Source organism: Pseudophryne corroboree, chromosome 10 (genome assembly GCF_028390025.1).
Source record: "Pseudophryne corroboree isolate aPseCor3 chromosome 10, aPseCor3.hap2, whole genome shotgun sequence".
Classification (NCBI taxonomy): Eukaryota; Metazoa; Chordata; class Amphibia; order Anura; family Myobatrachidae; genus Pseudophryne; species Pseudophryne corroboree.
Window position 1 is genome coordinate 305,039,653 of NC_086453.1, and position 25,944 is coordinate 305,065,596.

At 42.9% G+C, this 25,944-nt stretch overlaps 1 protein-coding gene across 4 annotated transcripts in view; it reads right to left on the minus strand.

Moving 5' to 3' along the window:
* Nucleotides 1-25,944, minus strand: part of AJAP1 (adherens junctions associated protein 1) — a 403,432-nt gene that overhangs the window by 196,152 nt on the left and 181,336 nt on the right. For all 4 annotated transcript variants that reach the window (XM_063943453.1, XM_063943450.1, XM_063943451.1 and 1 more), the window contains exon 2: nt 11,620-12,374. In XM_063943453.1, coding sequence (XP_063799523.1) covers nt 11,620-12,374 — 755 coding nt within the window. The remainder of the gene's footprint in view (nt 1-11,619; nt 12,375-25,944) is intronic.

The following is a 25,944-nucleotide window of genomic DNA, read 5'->3' on the forward strand; positions in this document are numbered from 1 at the left end:
CATTTAGCGCAACCCATTAATGTATCAGCGGCGTGTTAACGCCGTGTGCTTTGCCTGCTGCGCGCCCTCCTTGCTTACCGCTTCCCCGCAGTCGAGAATGGGAGACGAATGGCAGAGGCAATGTATGATTGCCTCTGCTGTCACTTTTCGTCTCCTAAAGCCACCGGGCCGGAACGCCTCCCCATGGCAGGCGATGTGTGAAAAATGTGCACTCGCTTAGTCTGTTTATTTTTTTAAACAAACTTTATTGAACGTGAACATTTTTCAGCTGGTCCACACAGCCTAATTGCGCATATGCCGGGGGCCTCCAGCGGCGCAGGCAGGAAGCAGGGGAGAAGGGTGCATGCTCACATCTGCGGCACCGATCCCAGCCAAGCCGATGTGGAAGGAGTGCTATTGCGGGACAGGTGAGATAACGCACTCCCACATCGGCAGCCACACATATAATACATTGCGGCAGTGGGTGGGAGTGTATCACCATGATAATGTGGTGATACGGCCCCAGGCACATAACGTTCGTTAGGACGTTTTTCATACATCTCCCTCAATATTTGGCCATTCACATCAGTCCCTGCCCCAGTGAAGCTTATAATCTAAATTCCCTATCACATGTACACGCACACGCTGGGGTTAATTTTGTTGGGATCCAATCAACCTACCAGTATATTTTAGGATTGTTGAGGAAACACACGCAAGTATGGGGAGAATATACAAACTCAGCACAGTTAGGACCATGGCGGGAACTGAACCCATGACCTCAGTGCTGTGAGGCAGTAATGCTAACCATTACACCATTCGTACTAATGTGGATTTTGTGTCACATTGTTTCAATATCTGAAATTGATTTTGATATGTCACCTAGAGATTGGAACTAAGATGTTGTTGAAGGACCTGGTCTCACTTTTACCATGATGTTGGGATGTCAGGATATGTTTAATATTAGCTCATAGAGTTTTGGCCTATGGCATTGTTGTGTGGTGTGGAAAATGTATAGTAGCTGCCGAGGAGAGATCTTGAGGTAGAAGGTGGTCAATACTGCAGGATGCAAGTGACCGAGAAATGTATAAGACATGGATTTTATGGAAGGTTCAGGTAATAATCTCTGAGAAGTATCATCCAAATTATAGTTTATTTAGCATTTTACTCTCAAACAGACCTTTTAGGTCAATAACAAGTAACACTACAAGATTTAAATATATATTTGTCCAACAATCATCAGTAGGTTAAATGCAAATAGTGCTCTACGGTACATACAGTGGAAACCAGCAATTTAGACTTTTGCTGCAAGAAGAAAAGTAATGATATCATTTTATTTGGCTCCTAAAATCTATTTTCCTAAGCCCCTGCCATAGATTTCCTGGAGTTACGTCTGCCTAAGGTTTCCTGGCGTTAAGCACACTCCTGATTTAATACAAGCTAACATCTAGCTGTGCCATGAATTCCTCTATGACAATGCCCATCCCAATGTGTCATTCTTCATATCAACCAGGAGCTGAACTCAGCAGTTCATGATGCACTCTCACTGAACGCACTGTTTGCATTGTATCAGTCATTCATCATTACCTTTCTAAGCAGAGATGGGGAACACAAGCTAAAGCCTTAACAGCTAAAGGCGACATGTGCATTTGGAGGCAAGTCATTGGCATGTACATAAAGTAACTGATGTTCTTTGCTACATCTAATAAAATAAGAGAAAACACAGAGAACTGGTGACTATTGTGTCTGTGTTATGCCGCAATTTGGATTTTTTTGCTGCTCCTTATGAATTCCTCTCCCCATAAATATATATATATATATATATATATATATATATACCCCAATAGAATCGGCACTCACTGTTACTTAAAACATAATGCTCAGGTGCCCTCCGGAACAAACTTTGTATAGTTACCACTCCTAGCAGGCGGCGGCACTCATTGCTGGTCTTAGCAATAAGGTGCAAAATGTACTTTAATGGATCACTCCATGTGCAACGTTTCGGGGCTACAGCGCCCCTTCACCTTGACAAAGGGGCGCTGTAGCCCCGAAACATTGCACATGGAGTGATCCATTAAAGTACATTTTGCAACTTATTGCTAAGACCAGACTCTGAGTGCCGCCGCCTGCTAGGAGTGGTAACTATATATATATATATATATATATACACCATATGCCTATGAATATTTAGTCATGATGGGGTGCTAAAAAGCCACACCTAAGAATGGCATATTTACTCCAGTGTACTGAAGGGTATGCAATGCAATATGCCCACAGTTCTGTATCGATAGCATATGCTCCAAGTGTACGTCAGTTGCATTTAAATCCACATCACTTATCCATGCAACCAGGTCATAAGCACGACATTCATCATTTGTGCCAAATTGGGTATAGTGTTCTCTCTAGGTGTGGGGTGCTGATCAGTGAGGAGGGCATATTTACATTTTGAAGTGATGTATTGCTGCAGCTACAGTAGTTGCAGCAATACATCAAGTCTAAAATGTTGTCCTCCAAAATGTAAATATGCCCTCATCACTCATCAGCACCGCACACACAGGGGGGTCTTTCCGACCCATTCGCACACTGCTGTTTTTCGCAGCGGTGCGAACGGGTCGGTTCTGTGCATGTGCGTCGGCCGCAATGCGCAGGCGCGCCGTTGCTCAGCGATGGCCGTCGCTGGGCAACGACAAGAAGAACGAAGAAAGCGATCGCTGCCGCAATTGTAAGAAGATTGACAGGAGGAAGGTGTTTCCTGGGCATCAACTGACCGTTTTCTGGGAGTGGTGTGGCTAACGCAGGCGTGTCCAGGTGTTTGCAGGGTGGGTATCTGACGTCAATTCCGGGACCTGACATGCTGAAGACATCGCAGAGGATAAGTAACTCCAGAGCTACTCAGAAGCTGCACAAAATGTTTTTGCATAGCTCGTCTGCACAAGCGTTCGCAGCCTTGCTAGGCAAAAAAGCCCTCCCCCATAGGCGGCGTCTAGTTGATCGCACAGGCAGCAAAAAGTTGCTACGTGCGATCAACTCGGAATGACCCCCATAGAGAGAACACTAGAGTAGATCCAGCTCTGCAGTGGAGAACAGGAGGAATATGTGTGGGAGAACCTTCACGTACTATATGCCTTCCCTAATTCTCCATGCTACAACACAGCAGATATACTGTATTGTAACACATCTTATTGCATATGAATAAATTAGCAAATAAAATATTTTATGTACTTATCTTATATAATTACACAATCATGTCATTTAAACATAGTTAATGATTAAATCAACTCACACTTACTGTACAATTGTGAATACCCAATCATCCAAGCAGACGGAGCTAGCTATTGCTGGTGAGTTTGCCCCTGCTCTCAAGCACCTGCAATTAATATGGTTGTTGATAGGGGATGTAGTTATGTACATACTTGCCTAATCTCCTGGAATGGCCGGGAGGCTCCTGAAAATCGGGTGACCATCCCGGCCCCCCCGGAAGAGCAGGCAAGTCTCCCAATTTCTGGGGTCCCCCCTGGCCCGGCCGCCCACTTAGTGAGTAAAGTGGGCGGTGCGGGCAGTCGATGACGTGATTCTTGTTGAATCGCTTCATCATAGCCACGCCCCGGGCAGTATAATGCCGGTAATAGCGGCATTACACAGCGGGGGCATGGCTTAACTGAAACAATACATCAGCCACTCTCCCACCCCACCTCTGGCCCGCCCCCCTCTGCTCGTCACGTCACTGTCCCACCCCCTGCTGAGCCGACCTGGCTGCTCTCTCCCAAAGAGAGCAGCTATAAAGTCGGTAAGTATGGTTATGTGACCGACGGTCACAATAACTCCCCCTGCATCACGAACCCACACAATACCAACAGTTGGCATGCCAACTAGAAGGGACTATTCCCACTCATGGCTGTCCACAACACCCATAGAGTGGAAACAAAACCCATGGCCAGCACAGCTCGCCACCGAGCCCGCATGGGACTTCATTGCCCCACCCCCATGTGGAAGTGTCAAATGCAAAGAATTCCTCATAATGCACATGCATAAGCATGCAACTTCTTTTTGTTGGCATGTGTAGAACACATTTGTGGATTTTACTCTATGCAAACAGGCATATGTTCAACTCAGCATCAGGTCCAAAGTGTTTCAGCGATCTCACTGCCTCCTTACGGATGGATAGGCTGTATTCTAATTAAGAATGTATTAACATGTATATTGATTTAGACTACTAAATTGCTGCACCAAGTGGATGTAGGCAGTAAGAGCTCTTTAAGTACTACATTTAGTCATTTTAAAAAACATAGATCAAATGGGATTTCTAAAAAGTGAAAAGTGTTGCAGCTACAGGCTGAGTATTGCGCTGGAAGCTACACTGAAGGAGCAGCAGGTGGTGCTATTTCATAAACTATAACAATGGGCCTAATTCAGTAAGGATTGCAAATTCTGCTAATTAGCAGAATTTGCAATCCTTTTCCTAGCATGCTGGGGTCCGCCCATCGCAAGGCAAGGCCGCCCAGCATGCTAACCACCACCACCCCCCCCTTGATGAAGCAGAAATTGCGATTGCCTCGCAATTTCTGCTTCATCGAAGAAATGAGTGAAGCCTCCTGCGCGTTCTTCTCAATCGTGACAGCTGCGTGTGACGTCTCACAGCCGCCGTAATCACACCCTCGACATGCCCCTGTTTGTCCGCCTCCACCCCCCTTTTGCACCGCACCGTCCCCGCAATGCTCCATCTCCTCCCTGGAAACAGAGCGTTGCCCCCCATCACCCGCCCACGACCAACTCTGCCTGATTGAGAGGCAGAGGCGATCGCATTTTCTGCGGCCTCCAAACAGAAAATGTGAGCGCCTGCTGTGCAAGCGCCCCAATCTTTTTCTCAAAAATTCCGGTTGGATCGCTCACTAAAGCAAATTGAAAGAGCAGCAGGAGTAGGAGACATAGTAGTGATGGGAGATTTTAACTATCCAGAGATAAACTGGAAAAACGATTCATGTGATACTGCTAGGGGCAATATGTTTTTAAACACACTAAATGATAACTACTTAGTTCAACTAATTGAGGAACCAACTAGGTACAATGCAATCTTAGACCTGGTATTAACAAACAATGGAGATTTTGTATCAGGTATTATAGTAGGGGAACCCATAGGAAACAGCGACCACAATATGGTCACACTCAATATCAGTTTTCATAAACAGCCCTATATTGGCTCAACTAGGACTCTAAACTTTAGCAAAGCGAATTTTGAAAAGATGAGGGTATTTTTCAGGGATATTGAATGGGAAGGTTTGTTTTTAGGAAAAAATACTACGGAGAAATGGGAGGTACTAAAATTCCTGCTAGCTAAAAATACACTCAAATTTATTCCTATGAGCAGCAAAAAAAGGAATAAAAATCATAAACCGATGTGGATTAACAAAAAGATAAAGGAACTTATGGGCAAGAAAAGGCGAGCATTTAAAAAATACAAATCTGACGGGGAAGCAGAGTCATTTCAGCACTATAAGGAATGTAACAAAATATGCAAAATGGAAATAAGAACGGCTAAAGTAGAAACTGAAAACTAATAGCAAAGGAAAGCAAAGCGAATCCCCAAAAATTATTTAAATACATTAATAGCAAGAGATTAAAGAAGGAGAGTATAGGCCCTTTAAAAGACAGGTTGGGAGTCTTAAGCAAAAATGATAATGACATAGCGGACACACTAAATGAGTTTTTTTCAACAGTATTTACTAGAGAGGACCCAATTCAGGGACTAACACAATCTCAATAATGAGAATATCCCACTGATAGGTACTTATTTAAGTGAGGAAGTAGTCTGTGACTGATTAAAACATTTAAAGATTAATAAGTCACTAGGTCCTGATGGTATTCACCCAAGGGTTCTAATGGAGCTTCACTCTGAACTTGCAAAACCGTTATTTTTGATCTTTAAGGATTCAGTAATATCAGGTATGGTTCCCAAAGACTGGCGTATAGCGGAAGTAGTGCCTATATTCAAAAGGGAAGTAAAGCTGAACCAGGTAATTATAGACCAGTTAGTCTTACATCTATAGTGGGGAAAGTATTGGAAGATATTCTAAGAGATAGTATTCAGAAGTCCCTTGAAGTCAATAAGGTAATTAAAAGGAATCAACATGGGTTTATGAAGGACAGATCCTGTCAAACCAACTTACTTGGCTTTTATGAAACAGTAAGCGCAAACCTAGATCAGGGTAAAGACGTGGATGTAATCTTTTTAGATTTTGCCAAAGCATTCGACACTGTACCACACATGAGACTTATCTACAAGCTACAAGAATCAGGGCTAGGAAGCACAATATGCACTTGGGTCAAAAACTGGTTAAATAATAGGGAGCAGCGCAATGTGGTTAATGGATCTTTTTCAACTTGGACTGAAGTGCTAAGTGGTGTGCCGCAAGGCTCAGTATTAGGACCGCTATTGTTCAATATTTTCATTAACGACCTAACAGAAGGTCTAGAGAGCATGGTGTCAATTTTTGCAGATGACACCAAATTGTGTAAAGTTATAAATGCGGAGGGGGATGCTGAGTCGCTTCAGAACGACTTAGTTAAACTAGAAGCTTGGGCAGTGAAATGGAGAATGCGCTTCAATACAGACAAGTGTAAGGTAATGCACTGTGGTAACAAGAACAAAAATAACACCTACCTACTAAATGGGGCAAAATTAGGGGATTCTGTACTGGAAAAGGACTTAGGTGTCCTCATAGATAGCAAACTAAGCAGTAGTACCTAAAGTAGGACTTCATCAAAGAAGGCTAATAAGATATTAGCATGCATAAAATGGGGAATTGATGCTAGGGACGAGAGTATTACACTCCCATTATATAAATCACTTGTGAGGCCACACCTTGAATACTGTGTACAGCTCTGGGCACCTTCCTACAAAAAGGATACCCTGGAGCTAGAAAAGGTTCAAAGGCGGGCGACCAAACTAATTAAGGGTATGGAGCCGCTGGAATACGAGGAAAGGCTTGCAATACTAGGCATGTTTACACTGGAAAAGAGGAGATTAAGAGGGGACATGATCAACATTTACAAATATATAAGGGGACAATATACAGATCTTGCGCAGGACCTGTTTTTGGCTAGATCAACACAAAGAACTCGTGGACACTAACTCAGGTTAAAGGAGAGGAGATTCCGCACAATACGGCGTAAAGGCTTTTTTACGGTAAGGACAATACATGTTTGGAATTCCCTGCCTGAGGGAGTTGTAATGGCCGACTCAGTCAACACCTTTAAGAATGGGTTAGATAAATTCCTAATGGATAAGGATATCCAGGGTTACGGGACATAGTAACGCACTATGGTTATTATAAAAAAAGAGGGGTAAAACGTAACGGCAGTCATCAACTTCAGTCAAAATTTTATACAAAATAATCGTGCATAGGAGACCACAATAGGTTGAACTCGATGGACATTTGTCTTTTTTCAACCTTAGATACTATGTTACTATGTTACACCCGCACATGTGATACCCCCTCTATGACCCAATACTACCAGGAACTACCATGACCATAACCCGCGGCCAACACAATGCTAATAAAGAAAAGAAAAAAAAACATTGTGCAGTGGGGTTGCTTGCATGGTCGCCGGGCCCCCTAAGTGGCCGGGTCCTATAGCAAGCACACCCCTTGCACCATCTATAGTTATGCCACTGGTTTCAATGTTTTAGCAATCAAATATAGTTGTTTTTTTTAGAGAAAACGTTAACAAATCATTCATTTGTTCTTCCCCTACAATTCCTGATCAATAAATGCAATAATATTGAACAATGTTCTGATTGCAAATAACTGCTGCTCCAAAATAATTCTGCCTGAACACATTAGCTTATCACTTCTGAGTGGGTGTCAACTTGGTCAGATAAGTCTTTATAGTGTGACAAAAAGATAAAAGCATTAATTGAAAGCCAGTCAAGTGTAAAAACAAATGACTTTAGATAAATTGCATTGGCTTCAAAGAGCAACAAGCAGTTAAAGGGACGATGAAGCAAAGTGAATAGTACAAAGCAAGTCAGCCTAATCATATATTCTGTGGATTCATGAAACTCATTCAACACTTTAAAGATGTTTACCAAACACAGGGGCATATTAAGTGAAGAGGGAGCATGTCGGCAGTCTCTGTCTGGTCCCACTCCTTTCTAGCCAGCAGCACGGGTGTCGTACGGTATGCCGGCGCTCGGGCTCCCGGCACCCAGCATACCGGTGCCGGGAGCCCGACCGACGGCATACCGACAGCGTGGCGAGCGCAAAGGAGCCCCTTGCGGGCTCACTGCGCTCGCCACCTGCGGGCACGGTGGCGCGCTACGCGCGCCACACTATTTTATTCTCCCTCCAGGGGGGTCGTGGACCCCCACGAGGGAGAATAGTTGTCGGTATGCCGGGTGTCGGGATTCCGGCGCCGGTATACTGTGCGCCGGGATCCCGACATTCGGCATACAGAAGACCACCCAGCAGCACAAGTGAGTATACTCTGACTCTATGCTGGGGACTACAGTGTATGTGCAGATCTCTGGGAAAGTGGCATGGTTCTGGAATTGGCCAGGAAAAATTAAAGCTGGAGGTAGGGCCGGTGCTAAGGTGTTTGGCGCCACCCTGCATACTATAAATTTGTGTCCTCCCATACTTTACAAAGGGACAACACATGTTGGGAAAAGGGGTGTGGTCTCACAAAGAAGGGGCGTGGCCACACAATAGCACCCCCATTTCAAATTATGCCACAAAGTAGCACAATCTAATTACCATTACGCTGCATGCAGCAGTGCTGCTTATACACATAATGCACCCAGTAGTAGTGGCACTAATACACATAATGCCCCCAGTAGTAGTGCTCATTATACACAAAATGCCCGCATTGCTTATACATATACTGCCCAGAGTAGTAGTGCCGCTTATATACAGAATGCCCCCAGTAGCGCCCCTTAAACACATACTGCCCCAGTAGTAGTGCCACTTGTACATGATGCCCCAAGTAGCAGCACTGCTTATACATAATGCCCCCAGTAGTAGCGGAGCTTATACATAATGCCCCTATACATAATGCCACTTATACACAATGCCCCTAATAGTAGTGCCGCTTATTCATAAAACCCCCAGTAGCGGTGCTGCTTATACATAATGCCCCCAGTAGTGATGCTGCTTACACATAATGCCCCCAGATGTAGTGCCACTTCTACACATAATGCCCCCAGTAGTAGCGACATTTATACTTAATGCCCCCAGTAGTAGTGCCCCTTATACACATAATGCCCCCGGTAGTAATACAATGCTTATACATAATGACGCCAGTAGTAGTGTCACTTATACATAATGCTCATAGTAGTTCAGCTAATACACATAATGCCCATAGTAGCAGTGCCACTTATACATAATGCCCCCAGTAGGGGTGCCACTTATGCATAATGCCCAAAGTAGTAGTGCCGCTGATACACATAATGCCTCCAATAGTAGCACCACTTATAAACATTGTGGTTCAGGTAAGAACCACTTGGCCCATCTAGTCGGCCCATGTATAAACAGATACTTACACACTAAGGTTCATTGGGTTGTTGTTGTTGTTGTTGTTGTTGTTTTTTTAACCAATTAACCTATGAGTATATTTTTGGATTGTGGGAGGACACAGGAGTTCCCGGAGGAAATTCATGCAAGCACGGGGGAATACACAGACTTCACACAGTTAAGCCCATGACCTCAGTGCTGCGAGACAGTAATGCTAACCATTACACCACCCATACTGCCCTTTGTGTTGCTAGATATTTTAACAGGAAGATTTTTGCAGCATTACAATACTTAATATTATGGCAGCTCTCCCTCTTTCTGAATGGAATCAAGCATGGAGTTACACTTCTATCTTTTGAATAAAGCTGAACTTACAAATGTGTCATCATACAACTAGCCTCAATAGACAATGCAGTGTGAGATGCCTGGCGTGAGTGAGTCACCAGTTCCCACCCGACTAACATTGGGCGACTTTGTTTGCTGAAAATGCACCTTAATCACGTTGATATGCCTCCTAGTTACATTGTGTTGTGAGTAAAATGAATTTTCAGGAAAAAAAGAAGCAAAAAAGACACCTGATGCTAGAAGATTCTCTCACGAACTGGCATGGCAAGAGGGTCTGTTTGGCTTATGTATGAGGACCCATCTGTATGTCCCTGTAGGCGGATTGGTTGACAGTGGGTGATAAAGAGACCTGATTAAGGTCACAATGGGATTTATAATTGCTCTCCAACAAATGTATTGGTCAAAATTCTGAATGGCTGAGAATGGTTATTTTCTCAGTGATATTTGGGAAGATGGCACATATGTACAAGAGAGCAAAGGCTCTGACATCTCCTGAAAAGGTCACTGAGAGGATTGCATTGCATTGCATAGGAGTAGGGACGCGCTTGCCAGCAAAAGGTAAGTTTATATTTAGTCCAGTGGACCTGGTCCACTGGGCACTGTATATCTTGCACCCATTATAAATATGCATATGGTTTAGAAAAAAAGAAAAGAAAAAAGTCTGAGGGCCGATATGATGCATCATGGTGCTTAATCTGTAGCTTCATACTAATTGTTTTGCAACAAAAATACTAACCCTAAGTGCCGAGTACACTACTGTAAGAGCGATTACGAAGACACATCTATATAGCATCTCCACTTGGTACTGAACGGGAGTGCCTGGGCTTTAATAGGGCGCTGTCACATATTTGCAGTTCATGACAAAATTGCGGCCTATGCAGAGCTGGATGGCAGTTTAAATCCAACTGTTTTTAGACATCTTCTGCACCATATATAGTCTGGAGGAAGTGCACCATGATCACGTTGATGGCTATCAAACCAAGTGCATGGGTATTGGTTGACTACACTGCAAAGATATGTAGAAATCTGCATACAGGTGAATACAAGCTTTAACTTCTATATATGCAAAGAGGGAGTTATTACAGATGATTTGTGTTCAACTTTGCATCAGCACCATAGCATGCCATAACTCTTGTTCCACCTGTATAGTACCTGACCCTTCAAGTATTTACAGGCTGTGTGCTAGTCAATGTCCAGCAATTTCTATCATATCTCTATGGGGTCTATTTAATAAGCCTTGGATGGAGATAAAGTGGAAGGAGATAAAGTACCAACCAATCAGCTCCTTACTGACATGTTACAGACTGTGTTTGAAAATTGACACTTAGGAGCTGATTGTTTGGTACTTTATCTACGTCCACTTTATCTTCATCCAAGGCTTAGTACATGGGGGGTAATTCCAAGTTGATCGCAGCAGGAAAATTTTTAGCAGTTGGGCAAAACCATGTGCACTGCAGGGGGAGGCAGATATAACATGTGCAGAGTGAATTAGATTTGGGTGTGGTGAGTTCAATCTGCAATCTAATTTGCAGTGTAAAAATAAAGCAGCCAGTATTTACCCTGCACAGAAACAATATAATCCACCCAAATCTAACTCTCTCTGCACATGTTATATCTGCCCCCCCTGCAGTGCACATGGTTTTGCCCAACTGCTAAAAATTTTCCTGCTGCGATCAACTTGGAATTACCCCCATGGACCCCTAAAACACTATTAGCAGTGGAGGATTCAGATTGGTGTAAATTAACTATACTGTATACTATAAAGTCAACTATCTAACAAATTACATACCTGAGGTTTCATTGGGTATCCTCGGTGGTCTTGCAGCTTTTCCATTTCCTGGATAAGGTTCTGTTGTGCTTATCCTACCAGGTGTTTTTTTACCTCTATGAACACCTGGGTTTTGTGTCAAGTCTTTAGACTGTGTTGTGGTGGAAGTTATGGTGGATGCAGTAGTTCCCACTAACGTCGTCCTGCCTTGCGTAGTAGAGGTTTTCGTGGTTTTATAAATCCCAGGGAATGTGGTGGACTCTAGAATTTCATCATCCCCCGTTGGACCCCATAAAATAAATTCAGAGACTGTGGTTGGCTGACTTTCACTGTCCAAAAATTGTCTTATATTATTCCAACTTCTTCTTTGGAGCTGTCTTTTACCCCTTTTCAAATGGGTAATTTTAAGTGTGTCTCTTACTCCCCGTGTGGAGTGAACTGTTTTTGCACTTGTAGAGTACTGTAATGGCATATTTCTAGAAAAACTGTGGTCCACACGGTCTTTAAGATATAAATTTAAATGTTGCGACTCTGCCTGAAAACCACGCTGTTGTCCAAAATTTGTAAACGGACTCCAAAAATGTTTCCAACTTCTTACCTTCTGCCTCCCCTTTGGGTTCCATAATGCCATGTGATGTACCCTATGCTCTAGTGATGGTCTTTGTAGATATTTGTAAGCAGTACTTGGTGAACCTGATTCACAAATAATGAAATCCATAGCTAGTTGAAAAATGGCTATCAAAATCCAAGCATGGCTTCCTATCGGAGGGCCTGATCTGCAGAAAGACAATTAAATCATATTAAGGTAATGATAAAAACATTTCCTTTTAAAAAGTATCGCTATTGTTTTCATTATTATATATAATTAGGAAACATATCCTTGTAAAACTCATTATATTGTAACTATTTCGCACTATTGATTCAAAACTGTTACAGCAAGTAATTATACATTATACGGGTGAAGAAACATAAATAATTGAACTTAATTAGTGCATTGATAAAGGCTGAACTTATTTTATAAGAAATTAACAATATTATCCATGCTGGTGTGTCATTTTAACACTATGGGCGGAATATAGTTCGGGGGCCGTACGTGATGCCGGCCGAACTAGGACGTTTTTATAAAGGGGCATTTACTTACAAGGCATGGTTTTGCCTAGAGTGATTGTCCTCTTTAAAAAAACGTCCGCATTCGGCAGACATCACGTACGGCCGTAGAAATTGTATTGCATTGTTATTGGCCTGATACTGTATCTCTACTCTGTGCTATTGGTTGACTCCTCTCCTTCTCCTATATACAGGTGGAGCCTCCGTTATCTTGGCTCCCTGTGTGACTAGGCACGCCCACCTGGGCGCACCTTGTCACTGTGAGCATCTCCGTCTGGACGGCAGTGCGCGCCCGGACGGCAGGACCGGCGCTACCATTAGGCAGCTTTAGGCAGCTGCCTATGAGCGCCGGCCACTGGAGGGCGGCACTATAAGATGATTAGAACATGCTTTCTTTATTCTCTCCTGCTCTTCCGTAAGAGATGAGGAGCAGGAATGTTGTAGCTGCTCAGTTGCTGCCCCCCCCCCCCCCTCCAGTGATAGCACCTTGCCTTGCATAATCCAGACCTGGCCCCCGCTCCATTACAACATTCTCAAACTGATCCCTGCACCCCTGCCCCTCCGATCTCGAGCATGATGCCTGCACCCATCCCTCCCCCTCCCACCAATTGCCGGCTCTGGCATGTGTCTCGTCTCCCCCCAACCCCCCCCCCCGTTCCCATGGCGAATTGCGGACTGGGGGGTGCAGCATATTACTTCTAGCCACCCCCCCTCCCCTCCACAGGCTCAGAGGTTATGCTCCCGCGAGTGTCTCCCCCCCCACCCCCCCGTGGTTGCGGACGGCTGTCCCCCTACCCCTGTTGCCGCGAGTGCAGGTTCAGTTCCGGCGCCCATATACGAAATTCCAGCTTCCAGCCAGCCCCCCAGTGACATATTACGGCAGTTTACCTGCTGCCCCCCCCTGCTACGAGTGCAGGCTCCAATGTGTTACTCATCAGAGTAACCATATTACCCCCCCCCTCACCCTGCCGCGACTCTCTCACTGCCCCCCCCCCCCATGCACCATACCCCGTAGCACACGCAAGGGGGGTGTTATGGGCACCCAGAAATTCCCCCTGATGGACTGCATTCCTTATTTTAGAAAGCCGCGATCGCAGCTGCCGCTGCGGGGATGAGGGATCTATTGCCGGCATAGTGACCTGCAGATACTGGGAGCTACTGTGCAATGCTGTGGTGTGTCCTCATCATTCCAGTGGCTGTTCTGTGGCTGGCAGTGTCTCTCCTCTCCAACCCAGGTACATATATGTGTAGTACAATGTATATGTTTGTTTAAATGTACAGTATGTGTGTGTTGTGTTTGTGTTATGTATGTTTGTGTGTGGAGTGTATGTATAGTCTGTGTATTTTGCCTACAAACACACACACTGTAACTGTCGTCTCTCTCCCTGTCGTCACTGTCGTCACTCTCCCTGTCGTCACTCTCCGTGTCGTCACTCTCCGTGTCGTCCCTGTCGTCACTCTCTCTCCCTGTTGTCACTCTCCCTGTCGTCACTGTCTCCCTGTCGTCACTCTCCCTGTCGTCACTCTCCCTGTCGTCACTGTCTCTCTCTCCCTGTCGTCACTGTCTCTCTCTCCCTGTCGTCACTCTCTCTCTCCCTGTCGTCACTGTCTCTCTCTCCCTGTCGTCACTCTCTCTCTCCCTGTCGTCGCTCTCTCTCTCCCTGTCGTCACTCTGGCTGTCCCTGCTTTCACAATTTCAGCTCATTCAGTGTCCTACAATGTGAATTTCGGCTCATTCAGTGTCCTACAATGTGAATTTCGGCTCATTCAGTGTGCTACAATGTGAATTTTGGCTCATTCAATGTGCTACAATGTGAATTTTGGCTCGTACCATGTGCTCGTACTATGTGCTACAATGTGAATTTCGGCTCAGTCAGTGTGCTACAATGTGAATTTTGGCTCATTCAATGTGCTACAATGTGAATTTTGGCTCATTCAGTGTGCTACAATGTGAATTGTGTCTCATTCAGTGTGCTACAATGTGAATTTCAGCTCATTCAGTGTGCTACAATGTGAATTTCGGCTCATTCAGTGTGCTACAATGTGAATGTCGGCTCATTCAGTGTGCTACAATGTGAATTTTGTCTCATTCAGTGTTCTACAATGTGAATTTTGGCTCATTCAGTGTTCTACAATGTGAATGTCGGCTCATTCAGTGTGCTACAATGTGAATTTTGTCTCATTCAGTGTGCTACAATGTGAATTTCGGCTCATTCAGTGTGCTACAATGTGAATTTCGGCTCAGTCAGTGTGCTACAATGTGAATTTTGTCTCATTCAGTGTGCTACAATGTGAATTTCGGCTTATTCAGTGTTCTACAATGTGAATGTCGGCTCATTCAGTATGCTACAATGTGAATTTTGGCTCATTCAGTGTGCTACAATGTGAATTTTGTCTCATTCAGTGTGCTACAATGTGAATTTTGGCTCATTCAGTGTGCTACAATGTGAGTTTTGGCTCATTCAGTGTGCTGCAATGTGAATTTTGGCTCGTACCATGTGCTCGTACCATGTGCTACAATGTGAATTTCGGCTCATTCAGTGTGCTACAATGTGAAATTCGGCTCATTCAGTGTGCTACATTGTGAATTTTGGCTCATTCAGTGTGCTACAATGTGAATTTCGGCTCAGTCAGTGTGCTACAATGTGAATTTTGGCTCATTCAGTGTTCTACAATGTGAATTTTGGCTCATTCAGTGTTCTACAATGTGAATGTCGGCTCATTCAGTGTGCTACAATGTGAATTTTGTCTCATTCAGTGTGCTATAATGTGAATGTCGGCTCATTCAGTGTGCTACAATGTGAATTTTGGCTCATTCAGTGTGCTACAATGTGAATTTTGGCTCATTCAGTGTTCTACAATGTGAATGTCGGCTCATTCAGTGTGCTACAATGTGAATGTTGGCTCATTCAGTGTGCTACAATGTGAATTTTGACTCATTCAGTGTTCTACAATGTGAATGTCGGCTCATTCAGTGTGCTACAATGTGAATTTTGGTTCATTCAGTGTGCTACAATGTGAATTTTGTCTCATTCAGTGTGCTACAATGTGAATTTTGGCTCAGTGTGCTACAATGTGAGTTTTGTCTCATTCAATGTGCTACAATGGGAATTTCGGCTCATTCAGTGTGCTACAATGTGAATTTTGTCTCATTCAGTGTGCTACAATGTGAATTTTGGCTCATTCAGTGTGCTACAATGTGAATTTTAGCTCATTCAGTGTGCTACAATGTGAATTTTCGGCTCATTCAATGTGTTACAATGTGAATTTCGGCTCATTTAGTGTGCTACAATGTGAATTTCGTCTCATTCAGTGTGCTACAATGTGAATTTCGGCTCATTCAGTGTGCTACAAGGTGAATTTCGGCTCATTCAGTGTGCTACAATGTGAATTTTGTCTCATTCAGTGTGCTACAATGTGAATTTTGGCTCATTCAGTGTGCTACAATGTGAATTTCGGCTCATTCAGTGTGCTACAATGTGAATTTCGGCTCATTCAGTGTGCTACAAGGTGAATTTCGGCTCATTCAGTGTGCTACAATGTGAATTTTGTCTCATTCAGTGTGCTACAATGTGAATTTCGGCTCATTCTGTGTGCTGTAATGTGAATTTCGGCTCATTCTGTGTGCTGTAATGTGAATTTCGGCTCATTCAGTGTGCTACAAGGTGAATTTCGGCTCATTCAGTGTGCTATAATGTGAATTTCGGCTCATTCATTGTGCTATAATGTGAATTTTGGCTCATTCAGTGTTCTACAATGTGAATGTCGGCTCATTCAGTGTGCTACAATGTGAATTTTGTCTCATTCAGTGTGCTATAATGTGAATGTCGGCTCAATCAGTGTGCTACAATGTGAATTTTAGCTCATTCAGTGTGCTACAATGTGAATTTTGGCTCATTCAGTGTTCTACAATGTGAATGTCGGCTCATTCAGTGTGCTACAATGTGAATTTTGGCTCATTCAGCGTGCTACAATGTGAATTTTGGCTCATTCAGTGTTCTACAATGTGAATGTCGGCTCATTCAGTGTGCTACAATGTGAATTTTGGCTCATTCAGTGTGTTACAATGTGAATTTTGTCTCATTCAGTGTGCTACAATGTGAATTTTGGCTCATTCAGTGTGCTACAATCTAAGTTTTGTCTCATTCAATGTGCTACAATGTGAATTTCGGCTCATTCAGTGTGCTACAATGTGAATTTTGGCTCATTCAGGCTCATTCAGTGTGCTACAATGTGAATTTTGGCTCATTCAGTGTGCTACAATGTGAATTTCGGCTCATTCAGTGTGTTACAATGTGAATTTCGGCTCATTCAGTGTGCTACAATGTGAATTTCGGCTCATTCAGTGTGCTACAATGTGAATATCAGCTCATTCAGTGTGCTATAATGTGAATTTTGTCTCATTCAGTGTGCTACAATGTGAATTTCGGCTCATTCAGTGTGCTACAATGTGAGTTTCGGCTCAGTCAGTGTGCTACAATGTGAATTTTGTCTCATTCAGTGTGCTACAATGTGAATTTCGGCTTATTCAGTGTTCTACAATGTGAATGTCGGCTCATTCAGTGTGCTACAATGTGAATTTTGGCTCATTCAGTGTGCTACAATGTGAATTTTGTCTCATTCAGTGTGCTACAATGTGAATTTTGGCTCATTCAGTGTGCTACAATGTGAGTTTTGGCTCATTCAGTGTGCTACAATGTGAATTTTGGCTCGTACCATGTGCTCGTACCATGTGCTACAATGTGAATTTCGGCTCATTCAGTGTGCTACAATGTGAAATTCGGCTCATTCAGTGTGCTACATTGTGAATTTTGGCTCATTCAGTGTGCTACAATGTGAATTTCGGCTCAGTCAGTGTGCTACAATGTGAATTTTGGCTCATTCAGTGTTCTACAATGTGAATTTTGGCTCATTCAGTGTTCTACAATGTGAATGTCGGCTCATTCAGTGTGCTACAATGTGAATTTTGTCTCATTCAGTGTGCTATAATGTGAATGTCGGCTCATTCAGTGTGCTACAATGTGAATTTTGGCTCATTCAGTGTTCTACAATGTGAATGTCGGCTCATTCAGTGTGCTACAATGTGAATTTTGGCTCATTCAGTGTGCTACAATGTGAATTTTGACTCATTCAGTGTTCTACAATGTGAATGTCGGCTCATTCAGTGTGCTACAATGTGAATTTTGGTTCATTCAGTGTGCTACAATGTGAATTTTGTCTCATTCAATGTGAATTTCGGCTCATTCAGTGTGCTACAATGTGAATTTTGTCTCATTCAGTGTGCTACAATGTGATATTTTGGCTCATTCAGTGTGCTACAATGTGAATTTTAGCTCGTTCAGTGTGCTACAATGTGAATTTTCGGCTCATTCAATGTGTTACAATGTGAATTTCGGCTCATTCAGTGTGCTACAATGTGAATTTCGTCTCATTCAGTGTGCTACAATGTGAATTTCGGCTCATTCAGTGTGCTACAAGGTGAATTTCGGCTCATTCAGTGTGCTACAATGTGAATTTTGTCTCATTCAGTGTGCTACAATGTGAATTTTGGCTCATTCAGTGTGCTACAATGTGAATTTCGGCTCATTCAGTGTGCTACAAGGTGAATTTCGGCTCATTCAGTGTGCTACAATGTGAATTTTGTCTCATTCAGTGTGCTACAATGTGAATTTCGCTCATTCTGTGTGCTGTAATGTGAATTTCGGCTCATTCTGTGTGCTGTAATGTGAATTTCGGCTCATTCAGTGTGCTACAAGGTGAATTTCGGCTCATTCAGTGTGCTATAATGTGAATTTCGGCTCATTCATTGTGCTATAATGTGAATTTTGGCTCATTCAGTGTTCTACAATGTGAATGTCGGCTCATTCAGTGTGCTACAATGTGAATTTTGTCTCATTCAGTGTGCTATAATGTGAATGTCGGCTCAATCAGTGTGCTACAATGTGAATTTTGGCTCATTCAGTGTGCTACAATGTGAATTTTGGCTCATTCAGTGTTCTACAATGTGAATGTCGGCTCATTCAGTGTGCTACAATGTGAATTTTGGCTCATTCAGTGTGTTACAATGTGAATTTTGTCTCATTCAGTGTGCTACAATGTGAATTTTGGCTCATTCAGTGTGCTACAATGTGAGTTTTGTCTCATTCAATGTGCTACAATGTGAATTTCGGCTCATTCAGTGTGCTACAATGTGAATTTTGGCTCATTCAGGCTCATTCAGTGTGCTACAATGTGAATTTTGGCTCATTCAGTGTGCTACAATGTGAATTTCGGCTCATTCAGTGGGTTACAATGTGAATTTCGGCTCATTCAGTGTGCTACAATGTGAATTTCGGCTCATTCAGTGTGCTACAATGTGAATTTCGGCTCATTCAGTGTGCTATAATGTGAATTTTGTCTCATTCAGTCTGCTACAATGTGAATTTCGGCTCATTCAGTGTGCTACAATGTGAATTTCGGCTCATTCAGTGTGCTACAATGTGAATTTCGGCTCATTCAGTGTGCTACAAGGTGAATTTCGGCTCATTCAGTGTGCTACAATGTGAATTTCGGCTCATTCAGTGTGTTACAATGTGAATTTCAGCTCATTCGGTGTGCTACAAGGTGAATTTCGGCTCATTCAGTGTGCTACAATGTGAATTTTGGCTCATTCAGCGTGCTACAATGTGAATTTTGGCTCATTCAGTGTTCTACAATGTGAATGTCGGCTCATTCAGTGTGCTACAATGTGAATTTTGGCTCATTCAGTGTTCTACAATGTGAATGTCGGCTCATTCAGTGTGCTACAATGTGAATTTTGGCTCATTCAGTGTGCTACAATGTGAATTTTGTCTCATTCAGTGTGCTACAATGTGAATTTTGGCTCATTCAGTGTGCTACAATGTGAGTTTTGTCTCATTCAATGTGCTACAATGTGAATTTCGGCTCATTCAGTGTGCTACAATGTGAATTTTGGCTCATTCAGGCTCATTCAGTGTGCTACAATGTGAATTTTGGCTCATTCAGTGTGCTACAATGTGAATTTCGGCTCTTTCAGTGTGTTACAATGTGAATTTCGGCTCATTCAGTGTGCTACAATGTGAATTTCGGCTCATTCAGTGTGCTACAATGTGAATTTCGGCTCATTCAGTGTGCTATAATGTGAATTTTGTCTCATTCAGTCTGCTACAATGTGAATTTCGGCTCATTCAGTGTGCTACAGTGTGAATTTCGGCTCATTCAGTGTGCTACAATGTGAATTTCGGCTCATTCAGTGTGCTACAAGGTGAATTTCGGCCCATTCAGTGTGCTACAATGTGAATTTCGGCTCATTCAGTGTGTTACAATGTGAATTTCAGCTCATTCGGTGTGCTACAAGGTGAATTTCAGCTCATTCAGTGTGCTACAATGTGAATTTTGTCTCATTCAGTGTGCTACAATGTGAATTTTGGCTCATTCAGTGTGTTACAATGTGAATTTCGGCTCATTCAGTGTGCTACAAGGTGAATTTCGGCTCATTCAGTGTGCTACAATGTGAATTTTGTCTCATTCAGTGTGCTACAATGTGAATTTCGGCTCATTCAGTGTGTTACAATGTGAATTTCGGCTCATTCAGTGTGCTACAAGGTGAATTTCGGCTCATTCAGTGTGCTACAATGTGAATTTTGTCTCATTCAGTGTGCTACAATGTGAATTTCGGCTCATTCTGTGTGCTATAATGTGAATTTCGGCTCATTCAGTGTGCTACAAGGTGAATTTCGGCTCATTCAGTGTGCTATAATGTGAATTTCGGCTTATTCATTGTGCTATAATGTGAATTTTGGCTCATTCAGTGTTCTACAATGTGAATGTCGGCTCATTCAGTGTGCTACAATGTGAATTTTGTCTCATTCAGTGTGCTATAATGTGAATGTCGGCTCAATCAGTGTGCTACAATGTGAATTTTGGCTCATTCAGTGTGCTACAATGTGAATTTTGGCTCATTCAGTGTTCTACAATGTGAATGTCGGCTCATTCAGTGTGCTACAATGTGAATTTTGGCTCATTCAGTGTGCTACAATGTGAATTTTGGCTCATTCAGTGTTCTACAATGTGAATGTCGGCTCATTCAGTGTGCTACAATGTGAATTTTGGCTCATTCAGTGTGCTACAATGTGAATTTTGTCTCATTCAGTGTGCTACAATGTGAATTTTGGCTCATTCAGTGTGCTACAATGTGAGTTTTGTCTCATTCAATGTGCTACAATGTGAATTTCGGCTCATTCAGTGTGCTACAATGTGAATTTTGGCTCATTCAGGCTCATTCAGTGTGCTACAATGTGAATTTTGGCTCATTCAGTGTGCTACAATGTGAATTTCGGCTCATTCAGTGTGTTACAATGTGAATTTCGGCTCATTCAGTGTGCTATAATGTGAGTTTTGTCTCATTCAGTGTGCTACAATGTGAATGTCAGCTCATTCAGTGTGCTATAATGTGAATGTCAGCTCATTCAGTGTGCTACAATGTGAATTTCGGCTCATTCAGTGTGCTACAATGTGAATTTCGGCTCATTCAGTGTGCTACAAGGTGAATTTCGGCTCATTCAGTGTGCTACAATGTGAATTTCGGCTCATTCAGTGTGTTACAATGTGAATTTCGGCTCATTCAGTGTGCTACAAGGTGAATTTCGGCTCATTCGGTGTGCTACAAGGTGAATTTCAGCTCATTCGGTGTGCTACAATGTGAATTTCGGCTCATTCAGTGTGCTACAAGGTGAATTTCGGCTCATTCAGTGTGCTACAATGTGAATTTTGTCTTATTCAGTGTGCTACAATGTGAATTTCGGCTCATTCAGTGTGCTACAATGTGAATTTCAGCTCGTACCGTGTGCTATAATGTGAAAGGGGCACCAGTACTAGATAGTATAAGGGGTTCTACTACACGGGATACGCCCCCTTTTGGGTGACCACGCCCCCTTTTCTGGAGCGTGCGCGCCGAAGGCACGTGCATATTTACATCCTTGACTTTTGCATACCCCCACTTCCAAATTTCCACTTCGACCATGTGTGTGTGTATATATATATATATATATATATATATATATATAATATGACATTACATGCACACACATATATGTGGGGGGGGGGCAGCTGACAATTTGCCTAGGGTGCCGAGAAACCTTGCACCGGCCCTGCCGGACGGAGACGCTTCACATTCACTTTAATGGAGAGCGTCTCCGTCCGCGTGCCCGGACAGAGACGTTCTGAATGGGAAGCGGTTCGTGCACTCCCGGCGTGACTAGGTAGATGGATCGCCTAGTCACGGCGGGACTGCACACCTGTGCCTCAGCCAGCAAAGATAACGCTGGCTCCATCTGTACTGTAAGTGAAAGATAACGGTTTCTAACAAAAAATAGGGACATTCCAGACAATCAGGTAATGCAACTTGAATACAATAGAGTGCTTATTAGCTAGTTAAATTCATCATACAAAATAGCTAAATAAAATAGAATCCCTGCCTTCCTCACTTAGGGGGACATTTACTAAGCAGTGATAACAGCGGAGAAGTGAGCCAGTGGAGAAGTTGCCCATGGCAACCAATCAGCACTGAAGTAACATCTATAATTTGCATACTGTAGAATTATACAGAGCTGCTGATTGGTTGCTTGGGCAACTTCTCCACTGGTTCACTTCTCTGCTCTTATCACTGCTTAGTAAATGTCTCCCTTAGTTTCCAGCTCATACTTGCCTACATTTAAAGTCTCCTCTCCCTCTCTGGGAGAAGCCAAAGAGGAGATGCTGCTTGCTTCTTCAGGGGACGGGACTTGCTGGGAATTGCGGGTCGTGGAGTATACTGGAGTATGACAGGATAAGCTCTGCCTCACCTGCCTCACCTGACTGCATGTCACTGGCTACAGGAGGCCAGTGATACAATTCACAACACTGTATACCAGGGGTGGGGCCACAGTGGAGCAATCATGCCCCCTGGCTACCCACTTTTGCTGAACACCCCCCCTTTCACACCTGATAAATACACAATCACTCAGGGGTGTAGCCAGAACTTTGTGGGCCCCATAGTAACATTTTGAAGGGGCCCCTGGCCCAATTCTTCTAGAGAGACAACTCTCCACAGTAGTTGTTAATGTTATGCCCCATAGTAGTGCCCTAAATCACTTTCTGAAAATATAGCAGTGCCAGAGTCAATGTTATACCCCATAGTATTGTCCTAGTTCATTTTATGAACCATAGTAGTGCCCTAATTCACAATGCAGGGCTGCCAGTACACATTATATAACACAGTACCCCAATTTACATTAGGATATAGTGTCCCCAGTTCATATTATGTAACATTATAACGCTCTCCTGTCATTTTATACCACATTACAAAGAGCAGGTCCAGGAGCATAAACCAAATATATTGTAGGCAAAAGTTTGTAAGGGCACCTACAGTACGTGCCACCCAATGGTGAAAACTGTATACAACACGTAACTTTGACAGGGAAGGTGGGCCCCTCTCAGCTCTGGGCCCCATAGCAGCTGCACTCCCTACACCTATGGTAGCTACAACCTTGTATATAACATATGTAACTGTGACAGGGAAGGTGGTCACGCTCAGCTCTGGGCCCCATAGCAGCTGCACTCCCTGCACCTATGGTAGCTACACCCTTGTATATAACATATGTAACTGTGACAGGTAAGGTGGTCACTTTCAGCTCTGGGCCCCATAGCAGCTGCAGTCCCTGCACCTATGGTAGCTACACTCTGTATATAACATATGTAACTGTGACAGGGAAGGTGGGCCCCTCTCAGCTCTGAGCCCTATAGCAGCTGCACTCCCTGCACCTATGGCAGCTACTACCCGGGATTCGAACCCATTGCCTGTGACATTGCAGTCAGAAAATGTATTCATTGAGCTATGAATTCTAACTATTTGAAGCTTACCTTGTACTATGTGAAAAAATGTTCAACATTGTGGCTGAGCAAATCTATGCAGTGTGTGGCTGCAAGAGATTGGATGTGTGGGTGCACACTACATAGATCTGCTCAATTGCAATGTTGATTATTATTTTTCAAAGTACCAGTAGCTTCATATAGTTCTAATAGGTTTTATGCAGGATCCAATACCTCAATGAGTAGGGTGTTTGATTAGAATTCAACAGGTTATAGGTTTGAATCCTGGCTATGGCAATATATTAAAATGTGTTATTTAATAAAGGGTATTGTAACTGAATAACAACAAGCTCTCCATAGTGTGGGCTTTCTCTGGGATCAGTCATGTCATGCCCCTTGCCCATGAGGCATGCGCCTTATGTCCCTATTGAAAAAAAAGGGGTGCGGTGCCAATTCTCTCTCTGGCACAGGGCACCAAAAAGTCTAGTTACGGCTCTGGTCTACATTAATGTACAAAGGGCTGGAGGGATGCAATGTAACAACATGCCATCTGTATGGAATCTTTATCTTCACTCTGCGTTCATGTCAGTCTTCCTCAGGTGTTTTGGTTCTTTGCACAGACCAAAAATATATTGAAAGACCAACTGGCTCATGTTTACTACTGATCCTAGTGTATACATGCCTGTAGCTGGGACTGATATGTAAGAATAAAATACATTCTCTTACTGTACAGGGCTGCAGAATATGCTGGCACTATATAATGGATAATAATATTCTTTGTGCACATAGGCACCATCTGCATAAGCCGACACATGCGCGTAACATATTATTTTGCTCGCCTTTGTACTTTTATCGTATTGCAAATGATCCCCAACGCCTACTATGAAGTGAAAATGTAATTAAAATGCCTGTAATATAGCAGCTTCAGGCAGCTAATTAGCACAACAATGGGAGAACAATATTCAATTTAATAACTTTATGTACTAGTAGAGAAGATTAAACAGCAATAATGACATTATTACAAGCAATGATCTATATCTAAATGATGCCTAAGAGAAAGGACACAGCAGCATAAAAAAACCACTTATATACGGATTGTCATATTATGATATTTTGGTTATAAGCTTTTTCTGCCTCTTTCCATTGTCTTTCATCTGCTAGTCATGCTGAGGCATGTTATATATTATTTTTCAAAGCTACAGAATCCATTTGCCGTCTCTCGCTCCTCTTATTTACAGTCTAGACGTGAGATATTCAGAAACACAATATTAACTCTTATTCTTCAAAAAGGAATGCAACCTACAGGTATATCATCAACTCACTCCTGTAGCTGTAGGAACAGGGAGACAAAATAAACATATTATTTGTAACTTTTAATAATGATTGACTTAATCTTGCTGTCTTTGCTCTGTGCTTCTCAGTATGATCTTTATATCATAGAGTCAGTGTTTTTTTTTAATCACTTTGTATATATGGGTTGGCATCGATATCAGAGCACTCACCATCCTGACGGTGAGAATGGCAGCGGATCCCGATGAGTATTTTATTCCTTACCCTAATCCACCCCTCCTGCAGCCCAACCCTTCCTGCTCCTCCCACAACCTAACCCTAACTACCACCCCCCCATCCCCCAAGCCTATTCCTAATGATAGTGCCTAACCTTAACCCTAACCCAGGTACATACCATCGGGATCTTTTTGGATTCTGACTGTCGGTATACTGTCTGTTTGCTAACACTCATATGCTGGCTGTCACATGACAGCCAGCATATTAACTATATCCTGTATATACTGTATAATGCAGAAATTCTGTCTGGGTATTTCGGGACAATGCCCAATATTTAGGCCAGTCTCCGGCTGCCACACTCTTGCCGACTGAAGTGGGTGGCCCTGAGGTTGGCTGATACAATTACCATTGAAATGCATAATTATAGCCCACTCCCACTGTAAAATACCATGAATCACAGATTTGAAAAAAAGGTGGGTGGGGCCATGATGACATATACTCCCGCCCCTGTGAGGATTCTCTCAGAGGAATCTGTACAGAAGTCGGTAAGAATGGGATGCAGCTGAAGTCAATAAAGGGTGCAAAAGTAGATTTTGGTCAAAGCCTAGAAAAAATTCTGAAAGATTGAGTAATGTAATATTTGTAAAAATTTCAGGAAGATATGAGTAACCAATAATTTAAAGTCACATAAAGGTAGACTACCCATCTAAAGAACCAGGGAATACATGTATGACCAAGTAAAATCTTAAATAACAACTAGTAAAAGAAAATGACAGGAAGTTCAATTTAGAAATATGTAGATAAATGTGATGTTGGCTAAGGATATTATTCCCCTGAGAAAGATATTACTAAATAATGAAGAATTGCAACTGCCCAGTTATAGCA